Raw genomic sequence first — 12292 nt, 5'->3', positions numbered from 1 at the left:
GCTCACTGTGAGAGAAACAGAGCAGGGGCCACACGAAGGAAGCACGGCTGGCCCACCTGGTCTCAGAAGAGAACAGGAAGTGACCCTGCTCTTGACCCAAGGCTCCAGGGCTACGACAGGCCCTGGGACTCCAGCACAGGTGGCTGAGCTGCAGCGCTGGCCTCTAGGTGGCGCCAATCTGCAGACTTCAGGCAGGTTCTGACCACCAGCTGGACGCAGCCCCTCAGCCTGGCCACCTGGCTGGGTCCTGGGACAGGACCAAGGGTCCGGGGCCTTAGGACCGGACACAGGCTTCACACAATGGCTCCTGGTGAGTGGAACCGCACTCTCTTTCTGGGTGGCCAGGCAGGGCTGCTCAGCGAGAAGGCTCCTCACTGCCCACCGCCCAGCCCTTCACAGCCCCACCTCTCAGGACAGCCCTGAGCTTCCTCCCCAGGGGACGGGACAAGGGCCGACCCTGACTTCCATTCTGGGGCTGCCCCCTGGCAGGCAGCGGTGTGACCTGACCAAATCCTTCCCTCCTGGGCCTCGGTTTCCTCCTGTAGATGAGCGTGTGCAGTGGCTGGGGACCCGTGGGTGCTCCAAGGTGGCTCCCAGGGAGCCTCGTCTGAGTACCCTGCGACCCTGCGCAGTCCCCGAAGGCAAGAGGGTCCGAGCCCACCAGCCCTGGGACGTGTTTCCAGACAAGTGCAGGTCCCCACATGCTGGCTCTGCTCCCTTGCTTTGGGTTTCTTTGCTTTTTTTTTCCTGAATGAAATTCCTGCCAGCTCGGAAGGAAGGAGGGAAGGGGAGTGCGGAGCGTAGAAGTTTCCTTGACTCCTCCTCCGCCCGTCTCCCTCCGGGGCCAAGCCCAGCCCGTGAAACTGCACAGCACGATCGCTCGACAATGCCCGCCTCTCTCTGACCGCACCGGCTGCGCTCCCACCAACACAGAGCCGAGCAGAGCCCGCAAGCGTCCTGCCCAAGGCACAGCCCGCACCCGCCAGGTGCCCCGCAGCCAGGCCGCTGAGATGCCCAGCTCGGCCGGGCTCTGGGCACTGTGGCTCTGCGTTGCACTGTGCGCCATCCCGTGCGCCCCCGGCACCCCCCAGCCCGGCCCAGGGCCCGCCTGCCCAGCCCCCTGCCACTGCCAGGAGGACGGCATCATGCTGTCGGCTGACTGCTCTGAGCTCGGGCTCTCCACCGTGCCGGGGGACCTGGACCCCCTGACGGCTTACCTGTGAGTACCGGCCCGCACGCCCTCCCTGCTCCCACCCGCTGCCCGCAAGTGCCTGCGCAGCCTCAGTCTGGGACACCTGTCCAGCTGGTGCCCTGGGGCACAGACATCCCTGGGGGGCTCTTACCCCCCGGAGTGGACTGCTGCGGGCCTGGACGGGGATAAAGGTCCAAGGCTGAAGATCAGACAGGGTGAGGCTGGCTTCCCGTCCTTGGTTTCCCAGCCGGCCCCTGTCTTGTGGCTTCACTGAGGGGCTCAGGCTCGGTATAGGTGGGTCTCTGGACCCTGCGCTGGAGGGACCGGGCTTGGCTGTCCCTTCCCCGCGCTGTTTTCTTCTCCAGCAGGGCAGTGCCTGATAGGGTGGCTGCTGGCGAAGCTGACTGAACGGGTGGTGGAGGAGAGGGGAGGGGGCTGCCGTGGGCGGAAAGGTTGTCAGTTCCTCAGCCACGGCAAGGAGAGCAGAGCTGTCACTGAGGCTGGGTGGCCTTGGTGGGGGGTCCCAGAAGCTAGGACGGGGCCTTACCCCCTTTCATCTCCTCCAAAAGGGACCCTGCCAGCAGCATCTCCCTCACGGAGGCCTCCTGCCTCCCCCGGGGGGGCCTCTCTGAAGTCGTGTCCCAAGAGGCCGTGTTGGAGACACTAATTTGTGGGCAGGCGCCAGGGCTGAAAACCAGAGAACCGTTTTTAGAGTCTGAGTTGGGGTGAGATGGCGCGTGAAGGGGACCTGTTGGGGGCAGCTCTCCAGAGGACGGCTCAGAGGAGCTTCCCCCAGAGCCTCAGGGCTGGGGGCTGGCCGCTGCCTCCCGGGCAGGAGGAGTGTGTGAGAGCACATTCCAGACCACCCCCGACCCCTGCTCTGGGGAAGGGAACCTCCTAGCTCAGCCCTGCCCCACTCCATCACCTCCTCTCCTAGGAGGAGAGCAGGTGGGAAGGCCTAGGGCCCTCTGTCCCAGGTGCAGGGTTCTGGAGCTCTATGGCTCTGGGGCTCCAGGCCCTGGGAGCTCGGAGGAAGAGGGAGCTGGGCTAGGTTTCACAGGATCCCGGCAAGTGTTTGTTGCACTAAATGGGACCAGGGCACTCAGTGCTCGGGGTGTCCTGGTGGTGTGTGGAGGGTCCTGAATTGCAGCCCTTCATGGGGCTCCCCTCTCAATCTCTCTGTCCCTAGTTGGGATGCTCCCCCTGCCCCTTTTCCAAGAGGCACAGGCTGTGGGCCAGGGAAGGGAGTGAGAGGGAGAAAATAGTGTCCTCCTTCCAGAAGGGCCAGTTGAATCCTTCACAGTCCAGGGAGTGGAGCAGGGGCCAGCACCGTGAGCCAACCCGGGGGGTGTGAGGGCGCCTGAGAGCTGGCAGAGGGGGCGGGCTCTGACCCCACGCCTGCTACACCCAGAGCAGCCCTGCTTTAGCAGGTTTATATCTTGGGGTACATGACATTGTGTCATTTGAAGTCAGGGTTCTGTGGCTAGAAAGAGTTTGGTAACAACTTCTGTGGAGCCTTCTCTGGGGGAGCAGAGGAAAGGTCTCTTTCCTGTGTGAGGCGCAGGGGAGACAGGACCCACCAGATGCTGACTGGTCCAGCCTCCTCCCAGCACCTGCCTTCCCAGAACCCTTGTTCTGGAAGGACGTGAGGAAAGAGAGGCAGGATGCCACCCTGGGAATCCTAGTGTCCGCCATCCCTGCTGGCAGAAGGTTTCCCCACCACCTTGTCACAATTCCCTGGAGCTGTGAAGTCTGCATTTGGGTTCAAAGGAGGTGGGATATTCTAAGCTGGTCCCATGTCTCCCTGGGGATTGAGAAAACCCCTCTCTGGGGCCTCTGAGAGCGGGAGAGGGAGGACACCACGCGTGGGTCCCGAGGCCCTGGGGGAATGAGCAGTGGGCTCTGGAGTATTGGAGGGAAGAGGGAAAGAACCGTGTCCCCTGCCCTGGGCTGTGGAGGGGTCTCATCTGGGTGGTGCAGGAAAGGGTCTCTGCAGGGGCGCCTGGCCCGAGGGTGCTGGGAGAAGGAGCCTTCTTCCTTTTCCTTCTGGGAGAGCAGCCGGGTCACAGACACATGGAGGGTAGACTGGGCAGGAGGGCTGTCGCTGAGCAGAGCCAGGGCAGGCGGTCTTGGGGCTCCTTTCCCTTCTCAGTGATGTTAGGGAATGCCCAGCCTGGCCTTGCCCCTCATAACCCATGTCTTGCCAAGGACGGTGCAGATTTACATCTGCCGATATGAGACCCGGGGCCTCTCTGTCTGGGCCCCAGACCCTGGTTCCTTCCCGGCTCTGCATCTGCAGAGAGTCACAGAGCTCCTCCATGCCTTGGTACTGCGTGTGTATATGGAAAGAAGCGGGTGGCTGGGAAGACGAAATGAGCTGATATGTCCATAACAAGTACCCGGTACAGTGTCTGACACCCAGGAGTGACCCACAAATCGTAGCCTCCTGTTGGTGCTCAATGGAGGTGCAGGGGAGCTCCCAGGGCCCTGCACGCAGGAGGAAGGCTGACCCCTGGATGTGAGTGCAGAGCCCAAGGGGATGATCTGTGGTGTGTGCTGGGGAGTCGCCGCGGGTGCTGGTCTTGGTCAGTGCTCGGCTGTTCCAGGGGCTTGGGGTCCAACCAGTTGGTGAACACTGGGGCTGGGGGTGGGAGGGGAGTGTCTTCCTGACACAGGATCGAGAAGGTAAACAAACACTTGGATGTGCAGAAAGTGGCAGACCAGAGGGCACTTGAAGATCCTTAGAGGGAGCCATAGATTGACCCATAGGAGGCAGCAAGGCACTGGGCTCCAGAAGGCACCTGTGGGTCCTCGACCCCACCTGGTAAAAATCACTTCACATCTGCCTCCCTCCCCAGGGAGGCGAGAGTCTGCCTTCCAGATGACACCTGTCACGATATAGACATCTCCGCCTCCCTGCATCCTGGTTCTGGGGAAGACCAGAAAGTCTTCTTGATACCCAACTGCCATCTTTCGCTGTGACACTCAAGTCCAAAAATGATGCCTACTTTGGGGCCGGATGCCAGCCCCATTTGGTCAAGGTTGGGAGGACAGACTTCAGATTCCCATAATCCCTCAGGTGTCGCTCTTTTCTTAAGTCCCCTCCCGAACTGTAGTTCAGTGAGACTTGTTGAGATCCACTGGGTTTGGACCTTCTCCCCGGGTAGGGCATGTTCTGGGAACAAATCTGGGAAGAGGGAGCCCTAGCTCTGGCACGTTCCAATCTGATGGTGATGAGAAGGCCCGGTGCCCCCCGCTCTATCCCGTCCACAGCCACACAGGGAAGGGATAGGATTATACAGACAGCAAGTACCTGCTGGCAAATACCCAGAGCTGCCCTGAGTGGGGGAATCTGGGTAGTTGCTCAGAGTCCCTCCTTCTGCCCTGGAGTCGGGCCGTGTCAGGAAGTGGATATCCTGTTGGAGAAGAGCCGTCTTAGGTGGCTGGCTGTAAAAGACCCAGGGCCCATACACCTGCAGTTACCCCGAAGCACCCATTCCATCGCCCTCTGCCAACCGGGGCCAAGGGAGGGGCCCCTCCATGCAACCCGTGGACTGCCTCCTGCCTGCGTGGGCCTTCACTCCCTTTAGGACTGCCCGTGACAGCCGCTGAGCTGGTCTGAGAGGGCAGACGAGGTGTGTATGTGCGTAGATTTGGGTCATTTGCATCCTCTTTGTCACTTCTGGGGTGTCCACGACCAACAAGGTGGAGGCCAGGTGCGGGGGAGAGAGCAGAGGGGTTAACAGGCAGGCTGTGGTCGTCACTTATGAGCTGTATGAACCTGGCCCAGCTGTGACTTGGTTTCCTCATCTGTAAAAGGAGCTAATGCCTTCCTCACAGGGCTGTTGTGTGCATTCACTGAGGCTGTGTTTGTGAAGGGTGTGGCATCGTGTCTGGCCCATGGGAAGAGCTCAACCAACGTTAGCAGTGTGGTTATTAGGGTGACCAGGGCGAGAAGTGTTAGTCAGGGAAGTCTTCCTGGAGGAGGAAGTCCTGGAGCTAGCATTGGGAGGAGAGGAGGCGTGGAATAGGGGTGTGTGTGTGTCTGTGTGTCTGTGTGTTGTGTGTCTGTTCTTGTGTGTGTCTGTCACTGTGTGTGTGTGTATGTGTGTGGGTGTGGGTGTGTGTGGGACATGCTGTGAGGGGAGAGAGGGGCTGGTGAGCAGACAGGGGAGCTGGGCTGGGAACCCAGAGTGGCTGTAGTTTCCTCCTAGCTGCACAGTCTTAGAGCTTCGTGGCAGGGGAAGGAAGACCCCAGACTGCTCGCCGTGCTGTAGGTGGGCCCGTCCCATGAAGAAGCAGAGAAACACACAGCCCCGGTGCAGGAGAGCTGGCCTTGGGGAGGATGTGTCAGGGATCAACAGGCGGGTCTCATTGTTCACTGCCGTGGCTACCCTTCTTGGGCTGGCCTCAGTTTCCCTTTCTAATAGATTCTAAAAGCTGCCCCCCTCACCTGGAAACTTGGGATTCATGAGTTCTAATCCCCAGTCCCTCTGTTGCTGTGGACCTCAATGTCTACACGTTTTGGCTGAAAGACTAGAGAGTGGGAGAGGCAGGGAGAAACTAACCCTGAGCTCCCCTCCTCACCAGGATGGAGAGAGCCCAGGAGAGCTGCTTGGTGTGGGCAGTGGGGGAGGGACAGGGGGAGGGGGACAAGGAGGCAGCGCCCAGACCAGGGCAGAGAGGAGAAGGCAAAGGAGGGGAGAGTGACTGGGGAAGTGGGGTCCCCTGGGGACCTTGAGCCCGGGGGGGACGGGCCCATTGAGGGCTGACCTGGGCCGTCTCCAGAGGAGGGCGAGTGTGTGGGGAGTCAACACCCCAGTTCAAAGGAAAGGCAGGAAACAGCCCCAGGCAGAAGTAAAAGGAAACCTCTCGGTCTGGCAGCGACCGGCAGGGGCGCGGCCGGGTGGGGCGGCGGAGGAGGAGAAAGCCTGGCTCTAGGCAGAGTTGGCTCCCAGCCCACCCCTCAGCCCCACCCTCCCCTGCTCCACTGCTCTCGACCCTGATAGCCCACACGTGCAGCTGCTGCCCACGCTGGCCCGTGCCCCGCAGGCGGAGGCAGAGCCGCGCACCGTCGGGCAAGTCAACCTCTCCAAAGGTTCCGTTTCTTCATCTGGGAGATGGAAACACGAACAGTATCTACTTGGAAGGGTTGTGCGGAGCAAATGAGACAGAAAGCAAAGCTGGTGCCTTTCATGACATGGCTGCTTTCAAATGTTGACCATTCGTGTTGTTTCTCTCAACCCCTTCTACTACAAATGGGCTACTAAGGCCCAGAGAGGGAACAGCAGAGCCACCTGTGACAGGATGGGGTTTAGGGTGCCGGAGTCTAGTCTTCCAGAGCCCTGTCAGGTCCTTCCCCTACTCTCCTCCCCCTTCCGTCCCCCTCCCTCTCGCCTTACTAATAAGGCCCACTCCCTTTGACCTTCAGTTTTCTGCTTGGGCCCCTGGCCGGGATGATGGAGGAAGCAATGTTCCTCACAGGAACGCCTGGAGGAGACGGGGCCTGGCCCTAATGGGATACTCTACAAAGAGGAAAAGTCTAGGCTCCTAGGTCGCTGCTGTCTGGAGAGTCTCCCTTCTCCCCGGAACCCCATCCTGTGGAATCAGAGTGGCTCTGGTGAAGCCCACAGACAGTGTGGATGGCTGCTGTGATGCTGCTCTTTGGCTGCCCTGGGACACGCCCTAAGGGGCTGGTCGGGCTCTTCCTCTGAGCTTGTCCCTAACATGCTGTGTGACCTCAGGCTCATAGCTCACTCTGTTGGGAGAGGGGATGAGGACAAGGAGTCCTGTTGGGGGTCTGGACATCTTGGGAAGGCACAAGAGATGGGGGTGGGGAGAAATTCCCAACCCTCCTCCCTCTTGTTGGAAATGACAACTTTTAGCCAAACTGAAATGGACGGCGTGACTCGGGGGGTCTCAGAGTTGTGGCAGCCCCTTTGTGCTAACTAGTCCCTTGGTAAGAAAGGAGGGTCCCCAACTTCTCACCACCGTTCAGGCCTCTCCTCCTGCCCTTCAGACGCGGGAGAACAGGTCTCAGGAGGAGAAAAACACCCAGGAGGCCAAACTCGGGCAGTGAGCAGAGAGTTATTTTGGAAGCAGCAAAAGGACATGGTTGGGGGAGAGCTTGGGGTTGGCTCTGTGCCCACCGGAGCCATGCCAAGGCAGTAGGCAGGCAGCGGGCAGGTGGGGGCTGGGCCTGCTGCTCTGCGACACCACCTCCAGGGCAGAGGTTTCCTTTGCGTCCCACGTCCAGCTCTCTCTTCCGGTCACTCTCCTCTTTCTCCTCCAGAGCCAACAAGGAAGGCCTATGTCTTAGATCCCCCCAGCCCTGGGGCGTCAGGGTGCCCACTGATCATTGTGAGATGCAGAATCTGAGGCTGGGCCAGGGAAACACCTTGTACCCAGCTTTCTGCCTCTCCCATCCGCTCCAGCACACGGTGGGAATGCCTTCCCGGCTGAAGTGTTCATTCTCTGGACTGTGACCTTTCCACCAGGAAGACACTAGATCGTCAGGAAGGTCCATTCCTGGGGCCCAGCAAGCCTGGCCCCAATGGGCCCAGAAAGACACATCTAGGAACCTGCCGTCATGCTGGTATCTCTGTCCTAACCAGTAATGTAGCCACTGGCATTTTTCGCATTAATTTAAGCTCTTTACCCGCATCATCTCATATGCACCCTGGGGGGAGGTGCTAGGGCTGCCCCATCTTCCAGAACAAGAAACTGAGGCTTTTAGTTGTCCAGGAGCCTGCTTAAGGCCGCCAGCCAGTCATTGCTGGTCTGGGATTTCAACTCCGCAGGCTCCCTCCTAACCACTGTACTACACTGCCTTCAGGGGTCAGAGCTGGGGGTTCTGAGCTCTGAGGGGATGGACAAGACTCTGGGCGTGTTAAGCTCCCAGGCTGAGCAGCTCCTCCAAGCCCATTTCCAGTTTCCTGTCTTTCTTGGGAAGAATCAGTGGTTCCCCCTCCACCCCGCGTCTGCCAGCAGTGGTCTCTGGGAGTCCCTCTGTGGGGGCTGCTTGGAGGGGAGGGGGCTGGGTCCTCAGTGAGGTGGTCATGGTGGCGCGGTGATGGTTCTGTCAGGGGAGACTGGAGAAGTCTGCTCGCTGTACCGGCTGGTCATGGGAGCGTCCTCCGAGGACCAGCAGTGAGAAGAGAGAGGACCAGCTGGTCAGCGCAGGCCTGGGGAGGAGGAGAGGCCCGTCCTGAGTCCTGGGGCCAGAGGATTCGGGCGGGGATGGGCAGACAAGGGGAAGCAGGAGCCTAGGAAAAGAGTGGAGCACGTGGGGCCTCTGCTCTCCACCGGGACAGCCGTTTCTGTCCCGCTCTCCGAGGAGGATGTTTCGGAGCAGGGCTCTCTGCCTCTTCCTCCTCAGGGCCCGCTTAAAGACACGGCTCCCAGGTGTCCAGCAGCTGGCTAAATCAGCCAGTGCTCCCGCCAAGGGCGTCAGCCAGCCCCAGGCAGCACCCGGGCGGGCGGAAGATACCCTATCTCGAACACCTGGAGGCGCTGCCGGCGAGGAGGGAACCGTGTCTGCAGCCAGTGGCCTGGGGTCAGGTGCCGACTCCAGCACTGACCGGCTGGATGGCCTGCGTGTTTGTCCGCCTCTCTAGGCCTCTGTTTCCCAAGCTTCCAAGTGGGCGTAAGACCTACCAGCTCTTGGAAACATGTCTGTCGTCTGGCTCGGGGCCCGGCACATAGCCCAGTGTGAGAGCCACGGTCGGTCCCCACCCTGAGCCCCGCTGGGGGAGCATGAGGAGGGAGAACCTGTGGCCGGCATGGAACCCTGCTCTCACCCTCGCAGCTCTGCCGGCCCAGGGCTTTGCTGGAGAGAGACCCAGACCTCGTTCCCCTCATCCTCTCTCCCTGCCACCGTCCCCTGCCCTGGCCCTCGGAGGTGCCGGAAGAGGTGAGGTGTCCCTGACAGTGTCCAGACAGAGGCGGGTGCCGGGTGCTCCAGAGCCAGGGATTTGGACAGGGTCCCCAGGCTCCGAGCCAAGGCAGACAGTCTTCTGGAGGGGACGAGGAGGGGACCGGTGGTGCCAAGGAGAAGCCATCACCATCACCGGCTATCACCCCAGCTCAATACATTGCTGGGGTCCCTGCAGGGCCGGAGGAGTGCTTCCCTAGGTGGCCTATGGGGGACCAGGTATGGGGAGGTTTATTCTAACTCCCTGTGTGATTTGCAGGTTTGAACTGTCTCCCGACCTCAGTTACCACTGGCTCCTGGGAAATGGGCCAAAGGCAGCAGCCACAAAGGGGCTCTGAACGCCGCCTGTGGAAGGAGCCTTCCCAGGAGGGCCGGTCTGAGGACCCTGCTCCAGGGCCTCTCCCAGTTGGCTTCACGTTCCTTTGCACAGAGGACAGCGCGGTCCAGTGCGAGATCTCTGCACTGTGTAGGTTGTATTTGAGCCCCAGGGCAGTCAGCGCACCATGTAATTCTAACACCTCTTTCCCAGCTTGTGCTGCAGAGCCCCCGTCCCCTTGCCAATGGTCAGTGACAATGCCACTGAACTCCCAGCTGTGGTGGGAGTGACACTCGGTCATGTGTTTAACAGGTGTGGACCGAATGCCCGTGTCCACGAGGGCATCGGCTGGGTGCTTCCTCACGCGCCCGCCCCAGTGATGCCTGCACTGTTGTCTCTCCCCCTTCAGGCGAGGGGGCGCCCAGTGAAGCGGGGGAGCCAAGGGTGGAGGGAGGCTTGGGGGCTCCAAAGCCAGGCTCTTTCCTCTGCCCGGCAGCTCAGAGAGGGAGCTGAGGCACGTCCACAAACAGCTGGGACGTGTCGTGGAGGGAGAGGTGCATGCAGGTCCAGATGAGGAGCAGCAGGCAGGGCATGGAGCGGGGAAAGGTCATCCTAACTGATGCCACAGAGGCGGGAATCCCTGGAGAGGCGGCTGTGGTGCGAGGGAAGGACCCCGGGACCGGGCGTTACGAGGCAGGGTAATCGTCTCTCCCCAGTGAAGTGGTTATATTAAGCGAGGTCCCGCTCGGGAGGACCTTAGCACAGGGGTGTCATTTTCCTTCCTGTGGAAACATCAGGGGGTATTACAGACCCCCGTCTGTGTACGGCATGTGTGTCCATCTGCCTGTCCATCTGATGGGGGCTCTCTGCTCCATTGGACTCGGGGCTTCTTGAGGACAGGGGCCGTGCCTCCCCCTTCAGACTGGTAGCTTCCGGAAGTCAGGTCTGTGCTCCTGGTCCCTCCTTCTCAGGATCACCTCACACCTCCCCTTCGATCGCACACACACCCTCTGCTAGTACAAGCCTCCACCTGCAGGGTCTCTGGACGGGGCCACATGCAGAACATAGATCGTGGGGTGGGAACATGCCCTTGGTCTCTCTCCTCCCTCTCAGCCCCAGATCTGGGGCAGCCCGGGGGTGGGGTATTTGAGGAGAGGAGGTGGATCAAGTGTCCAGGGATTGTGAGAGTTGAGGCTGTAAACTAATCTCTTGCCTTTGTGGTGGACAGAGCAGATTAGGAGGCTGGAAGGGGACAAGACAGGAAGGGGACAATTGTCTAGGACAAAAGCCAGAGAGAAGAATTGGGACGGGCCTGGGCTCCCACCGCACTCACCTGGGGGCAGACCTGCAGAGTTGGAGCCAGGAGCCAGCTCCCCTGACAGTCTCCAGGCTTAGTACCTGTGAGTTGGGTGACCAGGGCCACTTCGTAGATGAGCCACCTGTGTGTCACCCCGGCCCCGGCTCAGAAGGGCCCCGTGCATGGGTTAATGCTTTGCTATGGCCGTCTTAAAATTCTTCATACTTTTTAAACACGGGGCTCTGCATTTGTATTTTGCACTGGGTCCTGCAAATTACATAGCCGGTCCTGCTCTGAGCCTCACGCTTCAGATTGGTAGAAGGAGGCTCTCTCTTGACCTGCCTTCCATCCAAGTGGTCATAAATTCAAATGAGAACCCTTCTCTGGAAGGGCCCTGCAACTTCCAACACCCCAGATACATTTCATCTGTTCTCACATTCGAGGTGGACGAGGAAGGGATGGGAGGAGGGCAGCCCCTGTCCAGAGGCACCTGAGGTGGCCCCCGGGCTAGAAGGCAGACTGGGCATCCCGGGCTGGGGGGTCCTGGGCCTGAGCGTGGGACAAGGGTCATGGGTGCTCCGTGCAGAGGGCGGAAAGTCTCGGTGCTTCTGTGAACAAGTCAGTCATCAGAGCCTGGTGGGCAAGGCCTTTGCTTGACTGGGGCGGGGGTGGTGGTGGTGCTCAGCATCCTGTGTGTGCCGGCTCCTCCCAGTTTCTCTAGCATAGCAGAGTGGTCAGTTCACGAGTCTTGGAGCCCCAGCCTGGGTCAGGTCCTGGCTCTGCCTTTCCACAGCCCGTGGGGAGGATTTACTCTCTTTGGCCTGAGTGTCCTCACCTGTAAATGGGGATGACAGTGATGACCACCTCACAGGGTTGTTGTCGGGGATATGTGAGTTAATAGAGCGAGTCCAGCACGTTGTGACCATTCAGGGGTGGGAGCGACTGTATTCAGTCAACGACAAACGTGTGCGGAGCTTGCGCTTAGCAGCAGGCACGGCCGTGCCAGGCGCTGTATTATGTGAACAACTCTCCAGAGAGCAATCCCAGTCCTGGTCCCAGAGGGAGACAAGGATTTGGTCACACACCATGTGAGCCCCCAACCCGCAGAGCCCCTCTCCCACTCGCCCACCTCCTGCTGCGGTTTTCTTTGCAGTGTGCGGTGACAGGCTGCACATTCTGGGAGAACTGGGGTGTTGGTAGACCCTTCCTCGATTTTGTCTGCAGCCTCCGTGACCCCTGTCACCCTGCACCTTCAGATTTGCGCTCTGCTCCATGGAGTTGGAATCAGGAGACCCTGGCTGGGACTCTGTCTATGCTGAGTGCCTCTGAAAAGCCCTCTGATCTCTGGGCCTGTTTCCTGTGGGCTGATAGTTCCCGAACCCAGGATATTATAGAGACCATAACTGTGTTTAAGTACAGATGCAGAGGGAGGAGGAGGAGCGGGGGAGGCCATGATGAGCCCCGTGTGGGAGGTGCCGGGGTCCCCTGAGACTCACAGTTTCACTCAGGGAGACTGGAGATCCCGGGGCTGGGACAGGGCAGGGCTGCCACCAG

At 60.2% G+C, this 12292-nt stretch overlaps 1 protein-coding gene across 1 annotated transcript in view; it reads left to right on the top strand.

Annotated features, from left to right (window-relative positions):
• Positions 1-919: 919 nt before the first annotated feature.
• LGR6 (leucine rich repeat containing G protein-coupled receptor 6) overlaps positions 920-12292 on the top strand; it is a 111452-nt gene continuing 100079 nt past the window's right edge. The window contains exon 1 of the mRNA XM_004438949.3: positions 920-1219. Coding sequence (XP_004439006.1) covers positions 1011-1219 — 209 coding nt within the window. The 5' untranslated portion in view covers positions 920-1010. The remainder of the gene's footprint in view (positions 1220-12292) is intronic.

Source organism: Ceratotherium simum, chromosome 36 (assembly GCF_057802395.1).
Source record: "Ceratotherium simum simum isolate JZ-2026a chromosome 36, ASM5780239v1, whole genome shotgun sequence".
Classification (NCBI taxonomy): Eukaryota; Metazoa; Chordata; class Mammalia; order Perissodactyla; family Rhinocerotidae; genus Ceratotherium; species Ceratotherium simum.
This window is presented reverse-complemented; position numbering and strand designations above follow the sequence as displayed.